Source organism: Psammomys obesus, unplaced genomic scaffold, assembly GCF_907164565.1.
Source record: "Psammomys obesus unplaced genomic scaffold, mPsaObe1.curated_primary_1811, whole genome shotgun sequence".
Lineage (NCBI taxonomy): Eukaryota > Metazoa > Chordata > Mammalia > Rodentia > Muridae > Psammomys > Psammomys obesus.
This window is the reverse complement of record NW_026591918.1, coordinates 8,940,425-8,962,965: the sequence shown is the minus strand read 5'-3', so window position 1 is coordinate 8,962,965 and position 22,541 is coordinate 8,940,425. Positions and strand designations below refer to the sequence as shown.

Sequence of the window (22,541 nt, the reverse complement as noted above, 5' to 3'; positions counted from 1 at the left end):
GCCAATTGCAGAACTGAGAGAGATTGACTGGTAAGGTTTAGTGCCTGCCCTGACTAGTGTACCAGTGAAGAATGTATGTTTTCCTCTATGACTACAAATTAAGACATCAACCAATTCCAATCCTCTCTAGTCAAGGTCAAGGTCAACTATGACTATCAGATGCTAGGTCCACCTGCATGTTCTCTGAGCTCTCAGACAGTAGGAGATGGAAGTGTCTTCTTTTCCTCTTGAAATACCCCCTTTGCTGAGGATATATCAAACCTCACTGTGTTAACATTTCTTCAAGCATACTGATCACGTTTTCCAGTAACAGTGCCAACCCCTTTGCCCAGCCTCAAGATGTTTGAGAACCTAAAGGTCAGGTCCTGGGCATTCAATGTCATCTACAGCTGTCTTCAAAAAGGACTTATAGTCCAGGCTTCAAATGCTATCTATATGCCTCTGACTCAGCCATCTGTACCTCAAGCCCCCACCCCACCTCATATCCCTGCTCAAAAATAAACTGCCCACTCTTATTACCTCAAATTTAACAGGCCAAGAATTCACTTCTGAGTTTACTCTAAACAAAATCTTACAACGTGTGACCACTGCTAACCCATCTTAGTAATTACTATACCTTACTTTGACTTATACCAAAAACCTGGAATCGTCCTTGACTTCAGGGTCCTCCTATACCAACTGGGCAAGTCTTTATATAATCCCACTGAAATTCTAATCTGTCCTCTTTGTCCTACTCTAAAACTGCCGAAGTTCAAACCACCATCATTTTTTCAAATAAAATTGCCACATTTGGGGCTGTAACTAATAAAGTCAATGCTCTTTTCTAAAAAAAAAAAGATCAGACCATGTCATTTTCCCTCTGTTCCCTTTTTGGTGGTTTATAGACTTTTGCACATTTTAGAAATTAAGTTCTGATGATAATGTACAAGAATATATAAACCCAAATCCTAAGAGTTTCTAAATAAAAAACAAGTGTATATATAATATTATATATAAATAAACATAAACACACCATCTGTTTTGCTGATTTTTATTAGTCTACCGGCATAATTATTATTGGTTTCTACATGCCATTTACATGAAATTATCTAATTTTCTAATAATCTAAGTTATCTAATTTTTAGCTCAATTATCTAAATAAGAATGCTTCAATATCTGCTCAGCAGACTTACCTGGGTAATAAACTTTCTTGCCATCAGTCTTGTACACAACCATTGTGATAAATTCACGGTTATTTGCAAAGTCATCCTAAAGTCACAGAGAATCCACACTGGTGAGGAAAATGGACTCAATAGGCTCTCTATTCTCTAAATGCTTAGAGAACTAATTTCCAAAAGCACTTCAGCTACTTAGTTCTATAGTAACCATGCTTTTCTGAATAAATGACTACTATGTGAATGATAAGATAATTAGCCTTCTACAATCAAAACTAATGACCCAAGCTTTCCAAATCCCTTCCAGCATATTATAATCTTAATATTCAAAAGTTGTAAAGTATGTATCAACCCTTATATTCTTACTGAAAAGCAAGCTCCTCCTTTAGAGGAGTATGAATAACACTTCAGTAGTGATAAAATAAGGAAAATTATCTGGTAATCATTTACTTGAGAGAACATTATTTTCAAAGCACCTATATAAATAGAACTGGCTAGTAATAAAATTATGGATCTAACAGTTAATTATATTTGAAAGAATTTCTGTGTGGTGGATCTGTCATTATAAGGGTATCGGTACCTTGTCTGTTATGTGTCTACTAAGCAAAACCCAAACTGCAGCACCCCCTTGTGGACACTGCACCTCCAGCTTGTACTGGGGGTTGTTGGCCAGGCTATAAGCATCTTTCACAGGTCCTTGTTTAGCATCCCAAGTACTAAAAGATAAAGTCAACAAAAAGACAGCAATGGTTAAATTTCTCATACAACTAAACTTTTTAAAAAGGAAATATTTTTGATGTTTTAAAAAACCTTATGTGTATGAATTTTTGGCCTCCATGTTTAATCTGCATGACTGTATGGCTTGCATGTATGTAGGTGCACCATGAGTGCTTGATGCCTGTGGAGTTCAGAAGAGGAGTTACAGATGGTTGTGAGCCACTATGTGCGTGCTGGGAATTGAACCTGGGTTCTCTGCAGGAGTAACAAGAACTCTTTAACTGCTGAGCCATCTCTCCAGCCCTCAGACAATCAATCTTTTAAACACTACTTTAGAAAGCAATGTGTTTCAAATGCAATAAATTTATCAGGATTGATTATTTATTTATTATTGGTGGTTTTTGCTTTTTTTGAGACAGGGTTTTTCTCTGTAGCACTGGCTATGGAACTCACTACATAGACCGGGCTAGCCTTGAACCCAGTGATCTGCCTGCCTCTGCCTTCCAAGTGCTGGGATGAAAGGTGTGCACAGCACAGCTAACAGGAGTCTTGTTTTATCCTTTAAAAAGTTTTTGGTGTAATAAAGTATTTTTAAAAGACTACTGGGAATGACAAAAAGAGTGCTTGATGGTCCTCTTGAATTGATTAGTATTTGGATTTTTTGTTTTGTTTTGTTTTGTTTTTTGAGACAGGTTTCTCTGTGTAGCCTTGACTGTCCTGGACTCACTTTGTACACCAGACTGGCCTTGAACTCACAGAGCTCTGCCTGCCTCTGCTTCCCCAAGTGCTGGGATGACAAGTGTATGTGCCACCGAGCCAGGCTTTCTTATTTGAAATTTTAATGTGGAAAACAGGCACGAGAAAGATGGCTATGAAAGCATGTACGGCTTCTGTAGATGACCGGAATTCAGTTCCCAGCACCCACAATGGGTGGCTCACAACTGCCTGTAAACTCCAGCTCCAGAGAGTCCAACACCCTCTTCTGGTCTCCCAGACACATGCATTCATGTGCAAAGCCCCATTCCCATCCCCATCCCCATTCCCCACATAATTTTTTTAAATTTTAAAATCTTTCAAATATAGAGATTATGAAGCATACTCTAAAATGTATAAAAACTTACCTGTGAATGCAAGTTGATTCTTTAAAAAGAGCTGGATTCCAACTCAAATAAACTACATCATAATACTGGCAAAGATCATCCCAGGAGATCCAAAATATTCCTAAAAATTAAATGTCTCTGTTAATCTAAAAAAAAAAAATCTTAGTGATAAATAATGTAGGTAAGCTGGAGAGAAAGCTTGGTAACTAAGAGCAGCTGCTCAGCACAGGACCCAGATCTTACCCCAGCCCACATGACAGCTAACCAGTTTCAAGGATCCACCTCCAAGGGCACCAAGGACACAAACAGCGCACAGATGTACGTACACTACAGACAAAACACTTACATACAGAAAATAAATAAATAAATAAATAAATAAATAAATAAATAAATAAATAAGAGGCTCTTAAGACAGTTAAGTACATCTCATCTTGAAAAAGCAGGTGATATTAAAGGCTCAAGGAGCTACCAAGATAGCTTAGTGGTGTGAGTACTTGCTCTTGAGGAGGACCTGGATTTGGTTCCCAGACCCACACTGTGGCTCACATCCATCAGTAACTCTAGTTCCGGGGATCTGGAGCCCTCTGCACACCTATACATATGTGATACACTTATATACACGAAGGCAAGACACATAAATAAAAACAGATAGATAGGCTAGGGAAATGGCTCAGCCAGGGAAGTGCCTAACTGCACAAACGGGAGCTCTATCTCCTAGCACCATCTAAACGCTGGGCATGCCAGTGTGTGCTGGGGAGGCAAAGAAAGAAGGATCCTAGGGTCTTGCTGGCTAGCCAGGTTGGCCAATCAGATCACTAAGTTCAGTGGAGAGCAACAGAGGAAGATACCTAGTGCTGAACTGTGGCCTCCATATGAATGTGCACACACGCGCATACACACACACACACACACACGTAATCAAGCACCCCTCACATTCCCAAAATCTAAAGTTACAGAAATATTTACCATTATCTATTTTCTGAGCTGTTCGGGGATCAAAGTTTAAATACTTTTGCAATTCAGGGGTCCAGTTCTTCACATCATTTTCACTGTACCTTCCTTTCCAGCGTAAATGGCTCCAAGGGTTTTTCAACTGAATAAATCGCAGCCCCTATATTAAAAGACAAAACAAAACAAAAAGATTAACAACAAAGAGATTTACTACATACTTAAATACTCATATATAGTTATAATACTCAGAATGAACTTTGATTATTTATCAAGTATCAATTCTTAATATTAACACTTTCTAAAAGGGGAACATAAAGGAGTAGAAATTTCTGCTAAATTTTTCAGAGGCAGATCTCAGGCATCAGAAACATTCAAGGGCATGTGGCTGCAGATTTTTACTGATAAAAAGAAAGACAGCAATCTTTAAATTGCCCAAAAAAGAGGAAGAAATGCAAAAGAATTTTAGAAAACTTGGCATATGCTCAGTATCCCAATTCTAGTTATTTCCTTTAAGAAATCATGCAAAGCTTGTATGGACTGAAAAGCAAGGGGCTTGAACTATGGATGTGCCTTAAGAGTAAATTATGGAACATTCCCGCCAGGAGAAGTCAAAGAAATGACCCACAGGAGGAAGGAAAACTGAAATGAAGATCACAGAGCATGCAAGTATTTCAGACATAGACAACACACACACACACAAATGCTTTTAGGAATGTATCAATATATAAGAAAATCCTAAGTAGAAAAAGTCACAAATGAAATTGTAACTTTAAGACTATCTGTGAGGAGAAGTTTTATAGGCATAGAAACATAGAAGAAAGCCCAAACTGGCAGGGCATGGTAGCATATGCCTTTAATCCCAGCAACTGAAAGACAGAGGCAGGCAGATTGCTGAGTTCCAGGCCATCTAGGGCACCAGAGTACAACCCTGTTTCAAAAAAAGGAAAAAGAACAAAGAAAAAAGAAAATGAGAAAGAAAAATGATTTGAGTAAATGTTTCAAAGATGAAATAAAACCACACTCACAATAAAGGACAAACCCAAGAAAGGTTCAAACTTATAGACAAAGAACACCAGTCAAAGCTTTCAGTTTTAACACACATCAGGCTTTGGGCAAAGATAACTCTGATAGTACCAAGTTCACATACAAAGTTAAATGGGTGCTCAAGCTGAGTAAGTGAAAGTGAGCATGAGTAGTGAAGAAACCTATTACTGGGCCTCAGCTTATTTTGTTTACACATACTCCAGTAAAATGTCTCAGTCTTTACAGAATCACTGTTAAGAAATCAATACACAACTAGTGGCACCAATTTGTAATCAGAATGGCTGTTGTTTCAGTATCCAGACTTAAGTTGCATGCCACTATCTTACTATTCCTCACAGTGCACTGACAGCAGCCTCACAGGAGGCCCTCACAGGAAAAGGAGCTCAGGCCTGGACAGTGACCATTAACTGCGGTACTCCTGTGTCGAAAACTGCAGTTCTAAAACAAGCACACATTTTGGCCTTTTTTTACATTAACTTTTTTACTTTTTGCTTTAAGTGAGTCAATTTTACTGCTGTGTTTAAGGAAAGACACAATTCTATATAATACGGTTGGGGTTGGGAATCCCACCTAGTTCATAAAGCCTTGAGAGCGTAAGTTCTACTGAGGATTGAGGATTGAATCTCCATCCTCATGCCTGCTGGTGAAGTGCTCTGCCAATCAGCTACATTGTACAGTAGAGTCTTAAAGTTTAACTGGTGTGGCAGGCTCAAACTGCCTCCCATCCCTGTGCAATCATGTGCCACAAGAGCATTTAGCAGTGATGGACCTTATGTAAGATTATAATGGATCTGAAAATTCCTGCCACTTAGTGACATCACAGCCATCCTATGCATTGCACACATTTGTAACTCAACAAGCTAGGAGGCTTGTTTAGAACTGAACCTACCACAATCACTGGCCAAAATATTAAGACTAACAGTTACTACTGTTATATACCATGTATCTGTTCTTGAAAAGGTCTTATTACACACCCCAGAGTGACTATGTAGCCCAAGCTGGCCTTTAATTTGCTTCCTATTCTGTCTCGAGTTCTGGAATTTTAGCTTTTATTTATTTTTTTAAATTTGTTTTTCTTTTGTTGTGAAGCTTGAAAAACAAACACTGTTAACTGTAAAGACTATAGTACAGCACATATAATTACATAGTGAACAACACCTAATAATGACAAATATTTATAGCACTAGCTTATATACTTCCTGTACTTCCTGTATTTTTAATCATTATTTTAGAACATACTCCTACGGGGGGGGGGGGGGGGGGGAGCCAGGCATGGTGGCACGTACCTGTAAATCCCAGGACTTGGGAGGCTGGGCAGAAGGGTTAGGAGTTCAAGGCCAGCCTGGGATACATGGCAAAACCCTGTCAAAAAAAAAAAAAAACAACAAAAAACCTTAACTGTAAAACTGTATGCTGCTGCCTTAAGCTAACAAGAGCTTCACACATCTTGTGTCTCCTGTTGCGCCATTTTCTCTTGTGTTTGATTTAATCTCGTATTTCTTCCTGAAGGCCCTAGGAACAAGACAGACAGACAGACACAATATTGCCTAGCTGTGTAGTAGACCATATCATCTAGGCTTCTGTAAGTACACTCTCATGTCTGCATAACAACAAAATCACGAACAAATTTCTTGGATTATATCCTGAGGCTAAATGACCTATTTCTGCATGCCAACTTAACACCTATTTTAATAGTTTAATTAACAAATAATGGATACTGTTTTTGCTGAATGATCTTGTCTCTCTATTCTATTAAGGAAGGGCACTTAATAATATTTGTTTCTACTGCAGAGAACTCATCAGGGTTTTTTTGTTTTCATTTAAAAATAATAATAACCAGAGAAGTAATAAGGCCACATCTTCTAGTACCTTACTTAGCCCCAGGGACATACTGAGAAAGGGTCTAAAGCCTGCAAAGAGTTCAAGCAAGAAATATGCATATGCACACAGACTCAAAGCGTCTCTTATTTCTAGCCATCTTCCTACTTTCCTTTTCACACATATATTTGTCTTCTATACCCTAGAGCAATCTAAGACCTTCAGAGCTGTGTATTTGTCTCAACTGCGGTAACTTTTTTAATGATTTTTTTATGCTACTGTGCATTGGTGTTTTGCCTGTATGTATGTCTGTGTGAGGGTGTCAGATTCCCTGGAACTGAAGTTACAGACAGTTGTGAGCTGCCAGTGGGGGTGCTGGGAATTGAACCCTGGGTCCTCTGGAAGAGCAGGCAGTGCTCTTAACCACTGAGCCATCTCTCCAGTCCCAAGTGTGGTAACTTTTATGGAAAGGAAAACTATGTAATGGCATCCGTGTTCTATTGTCATTATCTATACTGTCACTGAATTTCATTTTCCTCCTTTCCTCCTAATATCCAATGGTAGAATCCAAGTTGCTTACATTGGTAGGATGGCTCTAAAAGTTTGGTCATTGTTGCAGTACTATAACATCTTATCAATCAAGAAAAAAAATAAAATTATGAGGCATAACCTTGAACTCTCTAATATCCAAAACAGCATATGCATGTGTGGGAACCAGGCCCCACTTCTCCCCTTCAGCTTCAGTCATCATTCCGGTTGATGCAGTAATGAGGACATCCCCTTTGTGAAATCTGCAAAGACCCCAAGACAAGAAGTTAGAAGAAGATGCATGTGAAATCTCAGCTCAGAGTACCTTTCCTATACTATCTACTGGCTTACATGAAAGCTTCAAATTTGAAATCTTAAAAAAAAAAAAAAAAAAAAAAAACACACACACACACAAAAAGTGGCTATTCTAACAGATGAATTTTTTTTTTTTCCAGGACAACTTAATTTTCAGGCATAAACCTATTAGTGAAGAAAAATAAGTGCTAAATTTTCAGCTTACAAATAAGGATTTACTTATTTATCAAATTTACTTCTCCAAAAGAGATTTGGCTTTATTTACCAAATCACAAGGTTTCCTACTTTTGATACTGTATGCCTGTCATGATGTAGAGAATTTCTTAGTACCTCCATATACATTATCCACTTACAGTTTAAACTCTTAAGACTTCTTTTCCCCTCTTCTTTCAAACTTGATAAGTACTTAGTAGGAGCCAATGATTTTTCCACACCCATATTCAATTACTTTGGATTTTCTAAAATTTGGATTAACTGTAGCCACTGGGTCTGTGAAGTCTGTGAAAAGCTATTTCCCAGTGACTGGCAGAGACTGCTGCAGCTGGAGGAGCGTGTGCAGAGGTGATCCCAGCACTCACAATGCTGAGGCAGGAAGATCACAAGCTGGAGATCCACCTGTACTTCTCAAAAAACAGAGGATGACAACTTTATAATCTCTACCCTAAATAAAGCATGATGCCTTTAAACAACCTTGTTTGCTTCAAAAGGAGAAATGGAAGGGGGGAATGAAAGAAGGGGAGAGGGCAGGAAACACAATTACCTTTGATAGAGCATTCTGAATGAGCTGTCCTTGCTGAAGGACTGGCTGTCTGAATGCATTGCAATTCTTTCTGGTATCCACCCAGTCAGAGCATGCAGATCAATGTTCTGAAACATAAACAGATTTCAGAGCTGTCAGTGGTTTCAGGCTGTTAAAAACAAATCCTCAGGAGAGCTATTAAAGCTCATTGATTTGCCATAATGATCTTGATAGGTCTAAATCTGAAGATGAGGTTGCTCTTCTGCTATCTGAACTCAAGAGAATTTTTTAAAAAGATTTATTTTTATGTGTGTGGTAGTTTGAATAAAAATAGCCTCCACAGGCCCATTGGAGTGGCACTATTAGGAGGTGTGGCCTTGTTAGAGGAAGCATGCCACTGTCCAGGCTGGCTTTGAGGTCGCATGCTCAGGCTAAGCCCAGTGTGGCTCACAGCCTCCTTCTGTTGCCTTTAGATCAAGATGTACAACTCTCAGCTCCTTCTCCAGCACCATGTCTGCCTGCACACTACCATGCTTCCCACCACGATGATAATGGACTAAACCTCTGAAACTGTAAGCCAGCTCCTTTATAAGAATTGCTGTGGTCATGGTGTCTGCTCACAGCAATAAAAACCCTAACTAAGACAATGTGTATGGGTGTTTTGCCTGCATGCATGTCTGTCTGTGCACCACACCGGTGCCTGGTGCCCATGGAAGCCCACAGAGGCATTGACCCTCTATTTAGAATGGAGTTAGAGACAGCTGTGAGCTGGCATGTTGGGGGCTGGGAACAGAACTCAGCACCTCTACAAGAGCAGCAGATGCTCTTAAATGCTGAGCCATCTATACAGCCTCATAAATTTTTTTTTTTTTTTTACTGGTAAATATGGCAGCACTCAAAATGTAACATGAGATTGCTTTAATGACAACAGTTATTTACTGTATAGTGAGTTTTTACAATCAGACAGTTCTAGCAGAGTTCAAGGCCAGCCTGGTCTATATAGCCAGTTCCAGGACACCACATAGAGTTCCAGGCTCCATAGAAAAATACTGTCTCAAAACCAGAACCAAAACCATAGTAACAAAAGACAATGAATTACAAAGCTAAACTAAAAGTATCTGAAAGAACATAATAGCTGAATGTGAAGGCTGGGAAGTAAAACCGAATATCTATTTCATTTAAATACAACCTTTACATCCACTGCCTTGCACTGGAAGATCCTGAAACACGAAGCACTCATTAGGCAAGGAAACTTATCAGTTACAAGTGATGGATGATTTGCATTTATTAATGCATGTTTTCTATGCACACAGGGTCTCTTGTATCTCTTCCTGAAGTCACTATGTAGCCCAGGCTGGCCTCAAGACCACAGCAATCCTTCTATCTCAGCCTCCCAAGAGCTATGCCATTCCCCACTGATTCAATCTTTGCAAACCCTAAGACATGAATTTAAATATAATGTAGACACAATGAGGAAAGTTAGACCACTTCTAAAGGCCACATGCTGGTTATTATAAAAATTTGAAGTTGTTAATTTGACTAATTTATGGTTTAAATCTAATAGTTTGACTCATGCAAATGAAGGACCCCAGCACACGTTTTGATTTTACAGGTTTTATTAATGATGGCTGAAAAACAATTCCTTATACCTTAACTTACAATTAAAGATATACATAAGAATATCAGTATGGTACCCACCCCTCCACTGACTTGGAAAAACACAATGTTCTTTATCTCAATGAACATTTAGGCTATTCTGGATATATAATTTATATAATGTGCTGTCCTTATATAAGAAAACATGTATCATTATCATAAGGAAATATCACATTTCTTGAGGATTGATACTCTGCATTATTTTCCCGTAAGGAAAAACATCTATAATTTTTCAGCTTTCAAATATATAAGTGTATGTATGTGTGCATGTGTGTGTGTGTGTGTGTGTATATATATATATATGTATATGTATATGTATATATATATATATATATATATATATATATATATATGTATATATAATGATTATCCATGACTTACTGAGTTAGATCCTGGGAAATCATATCCTCCCATAACTTTCATGTATGCTTTCTCTATAAGTGATACCCATAATTCACTTTTATTGTTGGAGTAAGAACACAGCAATTCTCCTTTGTGATCTACAGGTAACTGATCATCAATTATTACCTGCAAAAAGAGAATATTAACTTTCTTAAGTAAGAGAAAATAAATCACAAGATTAAAAAAACTGCATCAACAATGGACACAGTATACCTATTATTAAGATAATGATATCTGGGTGGGGTGGTGGTCTGTAATCCCAGCACTCTGGGAGGCAGAGGAAGGTGGATCTCTGTGAGTTGAAGGCCAGCCTGGTCTACAAAGTGAGTCCAGGACAGACAGGGATACACAGAGAAATCCTGTTTCGAAAAACAAAAATAAAAAAACAAAAAAAAAAGAAAAGATAATAACAGCTTTTATAAAATGCTCAATTTTTTTTAGTTGTTGTTTTTGTTTTTTCAAGACAGCACTTCTTTGTGTACACCAGGCTGGCTTGAACTCAGATCCACTTGCTTCTGCTTCAGAGTGCTGGGATTAAAGGCATACACCACCACTGCCCAGCAATGCTCATCATTTAAATATAATGTCTTTATTCAGTCTTAGAAGCTAAACTCACTGACAAGTAAGCTACTAGTTACACATAAGATGTGTGTGTGTGTGTGTGTGTGTGTGTGTGTGTGTGTGTGTATGTATATAAAATCAAAATTAGACATTCTAGAATGTTCATTATATTTAAAATTACAAAAGAGCCCTGCTATTTTTGGTTTAACTCTACAAAAAGATTCATACCATATATGAACCTTTTTTTTTTTTGAAAGAGACTATGTAGTCTAGGCTGGCCTCTGACTAGCTATCCTTCTGTCTTAGCCTCCTGAGCACTAGGTATAGGTATATGTCTCCATGCTCAATACTGAAAGACTCTTGAACAAGAGATTACTATCTTTCTCAAAATTGTTTAGTTTTTAAGTAATCAAAATAATTCTCAACAGTTGTTCCCAAACAACAGTATCAGCATCAACATGAGCACGGAACTTATTAGGCAAGTTCTGGTCTGGCTAGACATACGAAATCAGAATGTGGTACAGGCCTGTAATCTAGGCTATTCCCAAGGTTTAGGATTACAAGTTCAAGGATTTTATAGTTTAAAAAATGAGTTTGGGAGTTGTCTCCTGTGCCAATGAGTTCAAGGCTCTTCCCCACTTTTTCTTCTAGCAGGTTTAATGTGTCTGGTTTGGACTTTAGTTTTGTGCAGGGTGATAAGTATGGAGCTAGCTGCATTTTTCTACATGCAGACTTCCAGTTAGACCAGCACCATTTGTTGAAGATGCTGTCTTTTTTCCATTGTATAGATTTGGCATCTTTGTCAAAAATCAGGTGTTCATAGGTGTGTGGGTTTATTTCTGGGTCTTCTATTCAACTCCATTGATCCACCAGTCTGTTTCTATGTCAGCCCCATGTGGTTTTTATTACTGTTGCTCTGTAGTACAACTTGAGATCAAGGATGGAGATACCTCCAGAAGATCTTTTATTGGAAAGGATTGTTTTAGCTATTCTAGTTTCAGGGGATCTGACACCCATAGGCACCTGCAGATATATATGGCTCTTGCTCAAGTGTGTTCATGCACACACAAAATAAAAAATAAATCTTTAAAATTTTTTAAATTTCTAATAGGTTTTATTTTTAATTACTAACAAATTATTCTATTGATAGTAATATGTACAATATATTACAAATTCAAATCAACTAAACTGACTTTTTAAATTTTTACACAATCAACTTTTCTTAGTTGTATCCCTTCAAGATTCAAAGGTGAGGAAGTAAAAAAAGAAGAAGTGGATGTAGGGATTTGGAAAAAAAAAAGAGAAATTCACCTTTCTTGGGACACCATTGAGGTGAAGTTTTACCATATACTTTCCACAGGGATTGTATTCTGGTTCGCCATCCTTATTCTGTGGGTAAATTATGCTTTTGGAAAAAAAAACAATTAAAATAACAGTGCTAATATTCAACATCAAAATATAAGACTTTACATTACATTTAAACATATGCCATTCATTTATAAATATTATTTTCTTTCCAATTTTATAAAAATGAACACAAGGATATCTTAATATTTTAAATATTTCTTGGTTTTGGTTTTCCTTTTGAGATAGGATTTTACTAAGTAGCCAAGCTGGTCTGGAACTCATGATCCCCCTTGCTTCAGCCTCCCAAAGGTACCACCACTCCCAGATAATAGTTTCTAAAATCAGAAGCTAGAACATAAATTTTCACAATATTCTGAAGCAGGGTCTTACATGCTTTGAGGCTGACTTTAGACTAGTTTCTAATTCTCTGTCTTATCTTTTATTCTTAGAAAAAGCTAAACAAAAGTTGTGATGATCATTACTGAGTGGGAGACTGGGAGGAGAGAAGGGAGGGGGCATCCTTGGGATATAAAGTAAATAAACTTAAATAAAATTTAAAAATTTTTAAATAATTACACTGAGTGGTTTTAAGCTTAATACAACTTTCAAAAACTAAAAAAAAAAAAAAAACTTTCAGAAACATTTCAAGAAATTTTAAAGCTGTTAGACTCAACATTAACGCATGCCATTTTCTATTTTCCTATAGCCACATTAAAAGTTAAAAATGAAAAAGCCTTTAATCTCAACACTAGGGAGGCAGGAACAGGTGTATCTCTATAAGTTCAAGAACAGCCTGGTCTACACAGTGAGTTCCAGGCTAGCCAGGCAACATAGACTCTGTCTCCAAAACCAAAAACAAAGTTAAAAATCAAATTGACTCTAATAACATATTTTTGCTTAATCCAATTATTATTTCAACATACACTCAATACTTTAGAGATATTTTCCTATTTCAAAATTTTAATGCTTAGTTTTCAAAATCTCATGTACATTTTGTATTCACATCTCATCTTAACTCAAAATAATCTATTTCAATTCCTCAGTAACCACAAGTATCTAGTGGCTAACCCACTGTACAGTAAAAAATTACAAGATATAAAAGGAGCATGGTTTCTACTTTGATTACATCCATTTCAAAACACATCCATTATTTTGCTGTATGTGCATATGCTCTTAGTGCTGTAGAAGAACTTTCTACTTTCAGGAATCATCTGTTTAACCTGCACAGAAGGGCCACGATAGTCTAGTGCCCTTTCCACCTTCTACATGCCTGTGGTTTAAGTTTTAAATTTCTAATTAAGTAACAATCATATAAAGGACAAACACAGAAATTTACCTGGTAATTAACTTCTTATTAAATCGTCTTTCATAAGCTGCACTGATAGCCAGTGATGCCACAAAGGAACAATCTGATACTATTGTCTGTTAAAAAGAACAATGTATTCTTTCATTCATGTAATTTGAACATTTGTATAGTATCTATGCATTACACCTGTATCTTTAGCTTTTATATAAAATATCTTGATTATTATTCAAACAGGAAAATAGAAATGCCATGCATATTTTATTCAAACAAATTCTAAAAAAAGTATTTCAATCAAGCTCATTTAGAATCCTTAGGGTTGTGTGTGTGTGTATTTTTAATTATGTATCTCTGTATGTGTCTATTTTGGGCTGTGTGTACACATGGGTATGAGTACCCAGGTATTCAGACCAAGAGAAGGCATTGGCTACCCTGAAACTGGGAGTTAGAGGCCTTGTGAGCCACCATACATGAGGAGTGGCAACCAAACTCATCTACCCTTTACTTTTTGAGAGAGGGTCCTTCAGTGAACTTGAAGCTTACCAATTCAAGTGGGTTGGCTGGCCAAAGAGCTTCAGGGATCCTCCTATCTCTGCATCCCTGACTTTAAATAAAAATGTGTATGGGTGTTTGGTCTGTATATAAATCTGTACATAATATGTGTGCCCAGTAGTGCCCACATAGGTGAGAAGAGGGGATTGGATACAGTTATGAGCTGCCATATGGATGCTAGCTTGAACCTGGGTCCTTTGGAGAAGCAGCCAGTACTCTTAATCACTGAGCCATCACCCTTTTATGTGCTTTTGGGTATGCAAACTCAGGTCCTTATGTAGGTACTTCACTGACTGAGCCAACCCCCTAGCCCCCAAGAATTAAATACTTAAGTAATTAAGTCTTTTATAACTATTTCCTTGTCAAAGGTGAAAAACAATTCTCTAGTTTCACATCTACAGACATAAAAATCTATCATTGGGACTGGGGCTGTAGCTCAGTGATAGGGTGATTGCCTAGTGTTGGGGTTGCTCTGATGCTGGGCCTCAAGATCTGGTTACTCCCTGGTATACTATCCTTGCTGTGAAAACCTGCCTAAGACATACCTGATTGGTTCATTAAACAGATGGCCTATTCCTGAGCAGGGTAGAATTGGTTAGGCATGACTAAGGTTCCGGGCTTTTGAGGACAGAAGAATCATGGGAAGAAGACAGACAGGAAGAGAGGAGGAAGGAAGATGCGACAATGGGTTAATGTGGAGAAGAAATCACATGGGCCTGGAGGAAGGACTCCAATAATGACATGGGAAGGCCCAGATGAAGAATACAAGCAAGTATTTATAAGATTAGGGATGGAAGATGGCTCAGATGAGGATGGTTAAGGAGAATGGTATTGGATGGGGGCTGGGAGGTGGATGGTGAGGTTACTGAGACGGTGTAGGTGAACTATCTGCCCAGCCCAAGGTAAATAAGGCATTATAAAATCTAACAGGTGTCTGTGTCTTATTATTTGTGATAGTAGGAGGGATAGTACCACTATGATAATCTTAAGGCTAATAACAAATAATATATATCCCCATACTCATTTTTCTTTACTACAACAGCCTAGCATGTAAAAGACCTTAAATTCAATTCCCAGCACTGAAAATAAAATCTGTAATTGATTAGAACAGTCTCATAAATTTCTCAATGTTAATGCCAAAATATACACAATATACTGGACATGGTGGCACACATGCGTAATCTCAACTACTTGGGAGTTAGATGCTGGAGATAACTGAGTTTAAGACCAGCTCAGGAAGCAGAGCAAAACACTGTCTCTGAAGACAAAAAAAAAAAAAAAAAAAAAAAAAAAAAAAATTAACAAATTTTTGGTCTTGTTTTGAGAAAAGAATCTTGTAATGCAGCCCAGACTGGTCTCAAACTTACTACGTAGTCCAATATGCTGAGGTTACAGCTATGTGCTACCAAATTAAGCTAAAAATCATGTGAAGAATGAAAAAATTTTGCAATTATACTCATGCACCTAAATATATACAATCTAAAAAAAAAAAATCAAATCTAGATTCAAATTTCTTTAGTGTGCCAATTTTCTTGAACATTATACAAAATAAATGTTTACCTGCTTTATGCTAAAACTGGATACGGTATATATCATTGTAGGATTGTTGGTGAGGTCTTCTGGTCGTACCCATTTAGAAAATGTAGCTTTTTGTTTAGGTGATAATGGAAGCTTGCCCAATCTATCACTGAGGTAATAATAAAAGTTAAAAATATATATTATTATTTTTTTTTTAAATGACTTTGAAACCAGAATTAAACCTTCTTTTCGGCACAGAGATCATACAGCTATACTTGTCTTCCCAAAATAACCAGTCAAATCTGGTTCTCTACACATAACCTTAAAATCAGTCAATCTGAAAATGTTCTCCAATTTAAAAAAATAAACATGAGTAAGTAAAGGCAGAGGTTTATATTTAAAATATATACAGAGGTTTATACTTAAAAATATGGTAGAGGCAGTTAACACAGTTATGACATTCAGGAAACTCAGCAATAAAATGGAGTCATTAACAACACAAGCTGATCCACTGAGGCCCAGGAAATACAGATCCTTCCCTTGCCTCTTGAAAAGGACAGAAAGACTAGCTAACTTACTAAATAGTGAGCTTTGTGCCGAGCATCATGCTAACATGCTTTATATATTATTCTTCACTTACATCCTCAAACTAACTGTATTCTGTTAAGCATTTTGGGGGGAAAGCAAAAACTTGTTACCAAGGTCAAACAGCTAAGAAGTGACGTCTGAATCAAAGTCTATGGGGTTGCATCCACCATTTTATCCATTATACTGTACTTGCTCTGTGCTTACTCTTTTTTTTTTTTTTTTTTTTTTTTTAGGGATAAATACTGTACCAATATTTATTTTGTACTATGATGCTATAAAACAAGATAAGAATGATGGAGGGAATTTGGTGTATATACACAAACTTTTGGAACTATTTTTTTTTTTTTGATCAATGAATGTTAGATTTTATTCAGCTTAGATCCATTTATTGAGAACCTACCCCTACCACTTCGTTATTCTGCTTTGTCTAGAATAGTGTTTGACAAACATGGGAGATGGTCTCCATAGAGCTAAGATGAGGATAATGGGAAAATCAGAGTAATGGATGGGGTACTCTTCATTGCTGGTCTAGGAATCCTCTAGAGGAGGCAACATTTACTTGGGACCACTGTGCTTACTCTTTAAAACTGACCTGTAACACCAAATAAAACCACCCACTTCCCCACCCCAACCTTCACCGTCCTACAGCAATGCCAACACCTCTCTAGAGTTCAAAAGATTTTGTGATAATGTGCAATATGTGAACTAAAACAAATCTGTGTAATATTTCTTTTCCAAGAATGCTGATGAGTGTTGGATAAAGATTTTGTGCTCAAGTACTTTCTTCACTGTAGGTAGGACACCTCTAGACTTTTATGAGTCCATGTTGTTGTAAATCTCGAGTAGAAAAGATTCCCTACAACACTGCTCAAAATCGTTTTTTAGTTTTAAATGTTAAGGCATGTTCTGGAACTTAGGCCCACGCTACCTCTACCTCCTGAGTGCTGCAGTCACAGGTGTGTGCCATCAGACCTGCTCTCTCAGACATTTTGATGATCATCTGACAGAACCTCTACTGTTCCAGGTAATATTTTAGTTAGAACCTATGGAATGTTAGGAACCGATTATAAACAGAAACAGAACTGGGTGAACTTAGGCGTTTAAAGACAGCAATCACATACTTGTAAGAGAAAATCAAAGCTAATTCAAACCTATAATTTTATCTCTTACTAACCCTTACTAATCTTCCATATAACCTATACTACAGAATAAATTTAGGACTCCATAATATTTGTCCTCTCAAATCACTGAGTAATTAAAAGTCAGAACTTGAACACATTTCTTTCCCTAGACTCATAAGGCTACTAACTGTACTCTAGAAAATGCAATGCTTATGACTTAAAGATTAACAGCACTGGGATACCAGAAAGTAAATAATTAAGTTTGATTACTCTCTAAATATGGTTTTCAGCCTATGGATCACGACCCCCTTAGGGAATTCAAACAATCCTTTCACAGAGGGGTTCAGATATCCTGCATATCAGATATTCACATTATAACTCATAACAATAGCAAAATTACAGTTATGAAGTAACAATGAAATAATTTTATGGTCGTGGTCATCACAACACGAGGAACTGTATTACACGGTCACAGCATTAGGCGGTTGAGAAACACTGCTCAAAATGAAATTAAACTATGAAGCTCTTTTCCTGTCAGTTCTGTTAAATGAATTTTAAATGTTAACGATCATTTTTTCTTTTGACTATTCTCTATGTAAAATAATTTAGATGACAAAAATTAGAAAATTCTGCCACTTAATTTTAGTATTTATCCATTCCTCTCCAAATTTAAGTCATTCAGTAAATCTTGAGTATTTATAACAGATATTGTGCTAAATATGGGGTGGGACTTAGTTTACCAGATATAAAGCTTGTAATTCCCAGTAGGGGACATGTATTAAGCAAGTAATTATATATAGAGGAGAAAAGAAAACTTCCAACTGTGATATACCATCCCTTAATTAAAGGCACTTTGTCTATGTCCACACCACCCTGAACAAAGTGTTCTCCTGTAAATTAAAGGAACTTCTACAGTTTATGTTTAACTTTTAAATTATATTGTTTTGTTTGTTTCTTTAGGTTTTTTGTTTTGTTTGTTTGTTTTTTGGTTTTTTTGAGACAGGGTTTCTCTATGTAACATCTGCTCTGGAACTCACTCTGTAGACGAGGCTGGCCTCGAACTCACAGATCCATCTGCCTCTACCTCCCAGACTGCTGGGATTAAAGGCATGCACCACCATGCCTGGCTTCAATTATATTATTAAACTGTCCCAAATTTTGGTTGCTTGTGCTATATTTTTCTTTTGGGAATTCCAGCATTAGAGATGTGATTTATCTTAATTTGCTACATATAAATTGAAAACACAAATTTACATCTTAAATATATCCATTCAGCACATACTAGAGTGAGTTATTCTTATTATTATGATAACAATATCTTTTGTGTAGGTATTTGTGTACATCTCTAAACACATTACGTCCTGGACTTTTTTCCATTGTATCCAATCATCAACTAGAAAAATGTTTGCTCAGTACTTACTCTGTGCCAAGTATTATATTAAACATTATGTCTATAATGTTAGGTTTAAAAAAAAAAAAAAATCCCCATGACCCATGACCAGGCCAATTAAAACAAATGTGACATTGTGGTACTGTATCATGGTATTGTGTTAAACTGACAATTTCATGTTGTTCAGATCTTTATTTGGACAATTTTTCCTCCTCTTTTCCGTAAATATTCCTTTCTTCCAACCAACTTTGTATACAAAATTTAATTTCAGGATTATGAATTAAATTGAACTTCAGAGTACCGAAAAACTCTTTAAATGATCTTGGACGCAAAAAATTAAGTGTTTACTTACCAAAAGGGCATTGGATAAGCAAAACGTTCCCTCAGATCAACACTCATGAAAGGAACATATTCTATACCGTTTATTTTTGATGTTGTCCTATAAGGCACAAGAAAAAAAAATCTAAGTTTTCAAGTCTATGTTAGTTACCAATCTTACTTAAACTCTAAGTTTAAATGACAACAGCTTCTCAGTCTTTTAGCTAATACCAAAAGTAAAATTTCAGTGATAAAGTCTGATATTGTATTAAATTGACAACTTCATGGTGTTCAAATCTTTATTTGGACAGTTCAGCTAAAAGAAATACCAGATAGTAGCTGCTATAATTCAGTTTAATAAGAACATTCTTTTAAAATTAATATCCTGGACTTTGGATATAACACAGTGGTAGCACTTTTGCTATCATGTATAAAAGGTTCAATCCTCAGCACAAAAATTTAACTAACTAAAATAGCACCAACAATGGGAACTAAAAAAACAAAAAACATTTGACATCCATTACAAAACAAAAAACAAAAAAAAACTGTAGTCTTAAAACAGGCCTTTGTGTCTAATACAGGGATACAAAGTCATGTCTATCTTAGCTGCCAAGCTAAGCAATAACTTAGTTATTCGGGATTTTAAAACAATAAAACTCTGAAAAATGTGGTCTTTCTAACTTTCTGACTATAGAATATGGACCAAGTCCTAGAAGAAGGAAGTGTCATAGAAATAGCTATGATCTGTTGACACATTCAAGTGAGGTTTGCAGAGGCTCTGCATGTTTTATGTATATTAACTATCTCCTTTTAAGGGTTTATTTTGTTGTTGTTAACTCAAACAGGGATTTGCTATGCAGCCCAGGCTATCAGGCTGGCCTTGAACTTAAAAATCCCTACATCAGCATCTAGAGTGCTGGAACTGTAGCATATGACATCATGTTTAGTAACTTAACTTTCTCTTTCTTTCTGTCTTCTTTCTTTTTTTAGAGTAGTTGCAGAGTAACTTATTTAGTCTTTGGATAATAATACTCAGTGAATTTGAAGATTAATGTAGTCAGCAATGGATATGGTAAGTGTTAGGACATATATCCTCATTTTCACTTATATGAAGGATAGCTGTGTTTTGAGACTGTTTTGTTACATGTGGAATTTCAAATGTATAGTATATATAAAAGCATACAGATACTGAGTAGCCAAATGATGAATTTTCACTGTATTGGCCACCCTCAATTGAGAAAATGCCTCCGTAAGATTGGGCTGTAGGCAAGCTTGTGGAATATTTTCTTAATTAGTGATTCATGCAGTAGGATCCAGCCCATTGTAGATGATGCCATCCCTTGTCTGGTGATGCTGTATTCTGTTAAAAATGCAGGCTGAGCAAACCATGAGAAGCAAGCTAGTAGGCAGCACCCTCCATGGTCTCTGCATTGGCTTCTGCCTCCAGGTCCCTGCCCTGCTTAAGACCCTGTCCTGACTCCCTTTGATGACCACAGTGCTGTGGCAGCATGGCTGTAGAAACCCTGTCCTCCCTAAAATGCTTTCATCATGGTGTTTTATTACAGCACTAGTAAACTTAAGACACTAATTTAAAGCCTCAGCTTTAAGAGGAACCTTTTTATTGTTTTGTTTTGTACTGTTTGTTCACATAATATTTTTCCTAGACAAAGGAACCAGGCTAATAGGTGTGTAACTATAATTTTCAGCAAGAAAGGAAGATGTTCTGGAAAGCTGTGATGTAGGCGGGAATGCCACTCAACTCAACCCCAGGAAAATTTAAAATGAACACCTATATGACCGGCTCAGGTCAGGAACAGCCAGCTGGCTCAAAGATTTATCCTCTCTCAACTGATCAACTGGCTCCGAAGACAGTCAAGGATCTCTACATCATCATAGGTCTTTTTTTTTTTTTTAAGACTGACATAATACACAGCTGAGGTTTTACAAAGTGGTCTCTGTCATAATTCTATTTTCATTTTTTTTAACTCTTAAAAAATGAAAATGTATCCACAGCTCCAGACTATTTATTTATTACGTATACAATGTGTGTTCGCATGTAAACCTGCACGCCAGAAAAGGACACCAGATTTCATTTTAGATGGTTGTGAGCCACCATGTGGTTGCTGGCAATTGAACTCATGACCTTCGGAAGAGCAGCCAGCGCTCTTAACCTCTGAGACATCTTTCTAGCCCAACTCCAGACTTTTAGTTGCTGGATATTTCGAAGGAACCCCACCTCCGTGACAGCTCTGGTTACAAAGTGCACAGGGCATTAGCAACCTGCTGCAACTGCTATGCTCCTCAATCTTCAGGACTCAGGTCTGCAGAGTACTAGGATATACATACATTCATACATTTATAAAATGTCTAGTTAAAAGTCCTAACACTAAAATATATTAGAACCAACAAATTTGAACGATTCAAGCTGATATATGATGATTAATGCAGTTAAATAACAGCACAACATCACAACAAAGATCAAAAACCAAGTCAGCATGAAATGACCGGATTATATTTAAAGTTTTCATCAAGTCATAAGCAGCTTTACCTGAGCACTTCTATTTCTTCTGCTGTGTATCTCTGTCCTTGTGCATCACATGACTGTGGACTTATAAATGGCTGAGGCTTTTCAAGGAAAGGATTAGATCCTAGAGGAAGATGTGTCCTTACTGGAGGGGTCTTCGTTTTCATATTTGTTGACTTGAGTTTGCAAAATGGCTTTGTCAAAGGTTCGCTCAGTGCTTCTGCTCTAAAACAGAAGCACAGAATAACTGTTCTGGTTTTCATCTTATGTTTAGGCTTTTGTTTTTATGAGAAAGTCTCATAAAGAGGCTGGCCTCAAACTGCTATGTAGTAGTCTGGCCTTGAAGCTCTGATCCTCCTGCCTCTGCCTCGTAAGTGTTTCATTTAAACTTACAGAACACAAAACTTATCTCTAGTTAGTAAAAGCATCTTAATGTAAAGCCAGTTCATAAAATAAAAACCTCTCCATGTAAGCTACTGCACATATTTTGTAAGTACTACTTAGGAACATTTACTATCTGTCAGATACTGGGCAAGGTAAAGGTTGTATAATAACGTATAAATCCTATCCCTAAGGTTTTGTGAATAAAAACGACAACTGTGTCAAAATAATAGATGCCAGGATAGAAGCATTTTGTGCAAATGAATACATAAAAAAATTAATAATAGGCCTAATGACCAAGAAAAGAGGGTGAAGCAAGGGAAAAGATGCTTAGACTTAATACTTGAGTTTGGAGAAGTTCACCTGCAGTGAGAAAGCAGATACTGAGTATGCAGTAGTATCAGACAGTAGAGTAAGCTATGGGAACTTCAAAAGGATGGGTACAGGCCCTGTTAAAAGTACAAATGAGAGACAGCAGGAAATGGACTGAGAGAAAAGCAAGACAGAGGGCATC

General features: G+C 36.9%; 1 protein-coding gene across 5 annotated transcripts in view; it reads right to left on the bottom strand.

Annotated features, from left to right (window-relative positions):
* Capn7 (calpain 7) overlaps positions 1-22,541 on the bottom strand; it is a 38,318-nt gene that overhangs the window by 4,635 nt on the left and 11,142 nt on the right. For 3 of the 5 annotated variants that reach the window (XM_055612374.1, XM_055612375.1, XM_055612377.1), the window contains exons 5-16: positions 21,671-21,871; positions 19,157-19,243; positions 15,748-15,874; positions 13,669-13,754; positions 12,297-12,390; positions 10,404-10,550; positions 8,388-8,494; positions 7,455-7,575; positions 3,938-4,082; positions 2,993-3,092; positions 1,735-1,870; positions 1,173-1,248 (exon numbers count right to left, since the gene is read on the bottom strand). In XM_055612374.1, the coding sequence (XP_055468349.1) occupies positions 1,173-1,248; positions 1,735-1,870; positions 2,993-3,092; positions 3,938-4,082; positions 7,455-7,575; positions 8,388-8,494; positions 10,404-10,550; positions 12,297-12,390; positions 13,669-13,754; positions 15,748-15,874; positions 19,157-19,243; positions 21,671-21,871 (1,427 nt within the window). The remainder of the gene's footprint in view (positions 1-1,172; positions 1,249-1,734; positions 1,871-2,992; positions 3,093-3,937; positions 4,083-7,454; positions 7,576-8,387; positions 8,495-10,403; positions 10,551-12,296; positions 12,391-13,668; positions 13,755-15,747; positions 15,875-19,156; positions 19,244-21,670; positions 21,872-22,541) is intronic. The other 2 variants (XM_055612376.1, XM_055612378.1) reach the window with 2 other exon arrangements.